This window comes from Anser anser (assembly GCF_964211835.1).
Source record: "Anser anser genome assembly, chromosome: 21".
Lineage (NCBI taxonomy): Eukaryota > Metazoa > Chordata > Aves > Anseriformes > Anatidae > Anser > Anser anser.
Genome location: NC_139742.1, coordinates 1,327,912 through 1,333,042, shown reverse-complemented (window position 1 = coordinate 1,333,042; position 5,131 = coordinate 1,327,912). Strand labels below are relative to the sequence as shown.

Sequence of the window (5,131 nt, the reverse complement as noted above, 5' to 3'; positions counted from 1 at the left end):
GACAGCGTGACGTGCCTGTGCATTGACAGACCCAGGGAGCAGGGGTTTCTCGGGGCAGGACCGGCCATCCTTGTGTGAGCAGGGTCCTGGCAGCTGCCCATTTCTCAGGTGGAAGGGGGCAGAGGGCACCATCCTGCACCCCTCCAGGGGTGGGTGCTAGCATCCGGCAAAAGCAGTTTCCCACTCCCAGGATTAAGCAGAAGAGCACAGACCCGTCAGCTCCCAGGGCACAGAAGCGCCTGGCCAGCACGGCGGGGCTGCGGGGGCTTTGGGTGGAGGCGGTCGGGCAGGGAGCAGGGTGGGCAGCACCACACAGCACACCTGCCAGCAGCCAACAGCTCCGACCCAGCTGTACAGGCACTCACCCACCACGGGATGGCCCATACTTGTTTTGAGGGCTCCTCGTAATTTGCATTTAAATGACAATGGAAAATGCAAGAGAAAAATCCTCCCCAGGCACAGACTGGGCTCAGGGCCAGGTCAAGCACTGCTGCAACCAGACCATGGGAGACCATTGCCCAGGACCACTCTTCCCCCCCTCCCCAAGCTTACAGAACAATTTAATACTATCGCCCCAAGCAAGCCCTTACCAAGTCTGCCAAATAAACGCAACAACAAACCAGTTCAGCCTCTGTGGAGGTAAATAGCTCATTAGCAAGCCCGGTCTCTTTAAACTGCCACAGCTTGGCTGAAGGGAACATAGCATGCCACTTACGCGATTTGTGGCAGAAGCCTGCTTTTCCTCTTGTCCTGCTACAGACAATTAATTCTCCCTTCAGCTCTGTCCCACTTAGGGACAGTCACGCCACACAATCATGTTGAGCAGAATCCTTAAAGCTCCACCACAGCTCCCATCCTGGCAGTGCTCAACAAGAAGGGTAAAAAGAGGATATAAGGAGGGCTCTGGCTTCATACAAATACCCCACTGTCTCTGCAGTCATCTTGCTTTGTACAATGCCACAGACTCTACTCACCTTCTCCACACAAGACAAAAACACGGTATTGATTTAATCTCTGGGACGTAAGCCAAAGCTGCAGTCCTAATCAACAAGGAAAGAAGCAGAGCAGCTAGGAAGGCTGCGACCACCACCTGTTACCCTAGATGCTCCAGGCAGTCCCACTGCACTTCCAGAAGAAGTGCACCAGTCACAGCCAACAACAAAAACTTACTGCCAGCTGGTAAGCATGAAGCAACTACCCCATGCAACTGAAGGGTATCAAACTTTATTATAGATCTCTTTAAAACAGGCTGGAAGGAACAAAAAAAACGTCATTGCAATGCAGTGACTGAGTCATCATTTCAAATGCAGACACTGATCAACCCTCAACTCTCCCAAATTATTTATATATAATATATCCCACCCTTCCCCAAAATTGTTCCAATTAAATTATCACATTTCAGACCACCCCAAGTGTCTTAACATTAGCTGCTTCTAAACACCAAGACACACATGTTTTGTGGCAAATTAGATGCAGTATTTTTTTGGGTTTAGTTCCTCAAACTCTGGAAAGGAGGAAGGAAAAACAAAATCAGGACAAACGCTTCTTTAAGGTTGCCTTTTTACAGCAGGTACAGATTCTGCAGATTTCCCCCCCAAAGCAAGTCTGAAACCCTCTTGTTCAGCTTGGCAATACGAAGAGAGATTCTGGTGGTTAAGGAGAACCAGCCAGACGAGATCAGTCTGAACAAACTGATTTCGAGGCTTTGTTGTCACTTCCCTTTGGGGCCAGTTTCGAGTGGTTTTCCAATATCCTTCCCACGCAGTTTAAGGCCTGGAATAAGACAAAGGAAACAACCATCAGCTGCTGTGCACTTGATCATTCACCTGTAAAGAAGAGAGTGTCCAGAAAAGAAGGCAGGGGAACCAGATTTAGGAAGAATCCTACTTTAGTTTGTAGCAGCATCAGAAAGTTACAGAAAAGGCTCTGATTTTGCTTGTGCATTGGCTGTGTTCCTAGCAAATGGCGTTTGAACAGGAGTAGGAGACCCACATTAACTCCAGGGGTGGCAAGATACTTTCCTGAGTTAACATCAGACCTTCTAGGGACATAGCGTATCACTGATTCTGGGGGGACTGTATACAAGAGAGGTCCCTGGGGCACAGACCCACACACAAAGACGGAAAACAAAGGCAAGTAAGAGCTTTGAGTTCACAGTTCCAGATCTTAAGAGCACACAGTTTAATGACACAGTAACCATAATGGCCCACAGTCAGCACTTGTTCCCGACTGTAGGTGTAAACAACTTAAACAAAAACATCTCTTACTGAAATGTTGAGACGTTGAGAAAACTGAAAACACTGTCATTATTTTTGAAGTCTACTTGACTTACCAATGGCTCTTTCAATCTTGCCCATAACCTGATTATTGGGGATTGCTCTTCCTGATTCGTAGTCAGCAATAACTTGTGGTTTTTCATTGATTTTCTAAAAAGACATTACGTGTCTCAAACATTGGCTCCATACACAGTAAACGTTCAAAACCAGCCCCCCAGTACTCACACAGAAAAGATGCATCCTCTAATTCTGCCAGGATCAGAAGACAAAGTGCCCACTTCCAGGCTTACTGCATCATCCCTCTATCACCTCCCTTCACTATTTGAGTGCCACAGTGATGGCGACGCTCATCCTGGACAGACTTCTCTTAGCCTCCCAGGAGGAAAACCACTAAATACTGCTGCTCATTAGTAAAGCAACGGACTTCTGAACACAGTACAGAAGAACTCACATCCACACTGAGCTGATGGGAGGAGGGGCAGGGTGAAGCCTCTGACCAGCTCACCGGCTGTAACAGCTGCACAAATAACCCCCTAAGCCTACCTAACTCATTCTCTTGGAGGTCAGACAACAGAGATGCTGTATTCAAACTTCCTGCTCGTGATACCCATGGAGATACGGGAAAAGAAGTGTCCATCTTCACCTGCCTCAAGGTGCTTATCTATATTCATTCCCAGAGAGCTAGAGGGGAGGCCGGATAGCGCTGGGCAATACTTACTGTGGCCAAGTCCTTCTGCGTCATGCCCTTGCTCTGCCGACCCTGCTGGATTACTTTGCCCACCTCCAGGGGAACTCTGTCATGGTGCAGCTCTTCTGTTTCTCGGTCGAGCTTGGCTGTGTTCTTTGTAATAAAGTGTTGTTTGTTTTGGCCTGCTGCCCCTATCATTCAAAGCAAGAACAAAAAAAACCAAACACACACACACACAAGAACAAACAAAACAAGGCTCAGAGCTGCACCAAAAAAATATCAAAGCAGTTTTTCTGAACACCCAGCTGCCCAGGATCCCAGGGAGTTTTCACGAATTTCACGTGCCAACATCAGCAGGGACCTCAACCAGATCTTGCCTGCCTGCCGCAGCTCAGGGAACATGTTATCTTAATCCTATTAAATGCTGATGTCTAAACAGTCATTCAGAGCCCTCCCCTTTCTTTACTTCATATCTGAGTTTCATTCCAGCTATGCAAATTTTTGCTCTTGCTTGGGGTTTTAATAGTCAAATTTCACTCCATACACCCAAGTTTTTGCTACAGCCGGGAGGATTTAATACTGGAACTTGTACCTTGCTTGCTCAGTCACAAGGCAGCATGAATAACTAGCTTTTAGTCAATTTTCCGATGCCGTTTAGAATTAAACTGTAACCCCATTTAGCTTTGCAGAAAGCCTGGGGTTCAGGAATATGCTGTTGCTTTACCTCACGTTAATCAGAACGTTTTAGTCATAGCTCGAGCCCCTTCTCTAACATCAGCCTCTGAAATTCGGTGTCTTGAAAAAGCTGACTGAACCCTGTTCAAGGGTCATCTGTTCATTCCTTTACAGCCACCACAGTCTTTCCCGTGCGGTGTCCGATTTGTATCGGACAGCAGACAGGATTTTTTAACTGGTACGCTACGGGAAAAAGAGCGGTTACTGACATTTTTAAGTGTATGCTATCAGCAAGAGAACTAGCTGCGAACGGGGAGCTTAACCGGGGGCATGTGAGCGCGAAGGCTCTTTCACGGGCTTCGCAGCCCTCGAACCAGCGACTGCCGTGCGTGCACGCTGACGGAGAGGGGCGATGCGTTCAGCGTCTCGGCCCGGGGACAGGCACCGCCGCGCACGGGCGGCTCGGCGCCCTCACGGAAGGCTCCGGCAGCAGCCGGCCCCTGACGCCAGGCTCCGGGGAGGGGGCGGCCGGGCCGGGCCGGGCGGGCCCCGTGGGGGGCTCAGGGCGGCCGCGGGCCGTACTCACACTTCTTGGAGGTCTCCACGTCCTCGCCCCGCCGCTGCGCTGCCAGGATGGCCTGCGGGAGCAAAGCGGCCGCGCTCAGAGCTGGGGGGGGGGGGGGGGGGGCCGGGCACAGCCGTCCCCACGCGAGGCCCCGGGGCCGGGCGGCCCCGCCCCGCTCCTTGCATCAGCCGGGCCGCGGGGGGGGCGGGGAGGGGGCGGCCGGGCCGGGGCCCCTCAGGGCCCCCCCTGAGGCCGCGGGGGCGCCCCCGCAGCTCCCCCCCACCCGTCCCGCCCCGCCCCGCCCGGTGCCGGCTCCGTGCCCCGCGGGGAGGCAGCCCCGGGCTGCGCCGCCGCCCCGCCGACCTGCTTGGACTTGGCCTGGGCCGCGCTGGGGCCCTTCTTGCGCAGCACCGTCACCGTGTCCCAGTCACTCTCCGCCATGGCGCCGCCGCCGCCGCCGCCCCGGCCGCGCCGCCCCCCGCAACGAGTGGGCGGGGCAGGAGCCCTCCGCCAGCCCGGCCCCTCCCCACCGAGGCGCAGCGCCCGCCGATAGGGCCGCGTTCACGTCCTTCAGGGAAAGCGGCCAGTCCGGGAAGGGGGGCGGGGCGAGCGCGGGGGGCGGGGCTGGGGGGGCCGCAATGGGCTCCGGTAAAAATAGCGATTCCCTGGCAGGTGTGACGTCATCGCTGCTCATAGGCACAGAACCCCAACGACCAACCCGCTCGCGGATCTCATTGGCTAGCGCGCCCCGGGCTGGAGGCGGGCACGCGTTCACTTTTGCGCTCTGAGAGGCTACCGCAAGTGCCAACAAACTCGACGCCAAGGGGGGATTGGCCGAAGCCGCAGCGCTGTCAGAATTACCAGCCAATAGCCGCGCCCGCGTGGCGGAGTGTGCTGAGGGCGGGGCGGTGGCCGGGGGGTGTGGGC

At 54.1% G+C, this 5,131-nt stretch overlaps 1 protein-coding gene across 1 annotated transcript; it reads right to left on the bottom strand.

Moving 5' to 3' along the window:
- Window positions 1–1,202: 1,202 nt before the first annotated feature.
- Window positions 1,203–4,727, bottom strand: EDF1 (endothelial differentiation related factor 1). Its single transcript, XM_083807626.1, has 5 exons — window positions 4,568–4,727; window positions 4,226–4,277; window positions 2,995–3,155; window positions 2,333–2,426; window positions 1,203–1,773 (listed from the first exon to the last, which is right to left on the bottom strand). Exons 1-5 carry the CDS (start codon window positions 4,643–4,645, stop codon window positions 1,712–1,714), a joined length of 447 nt encoding a protein of 148 aa, XP_083663752.1. The 5' UTR covers window positions 4,646–4,727; the 3' UTR covers window positions 1,203–1,711.
- Window positions 4,728–5,131: the final 404 nt, after the last annotated feature.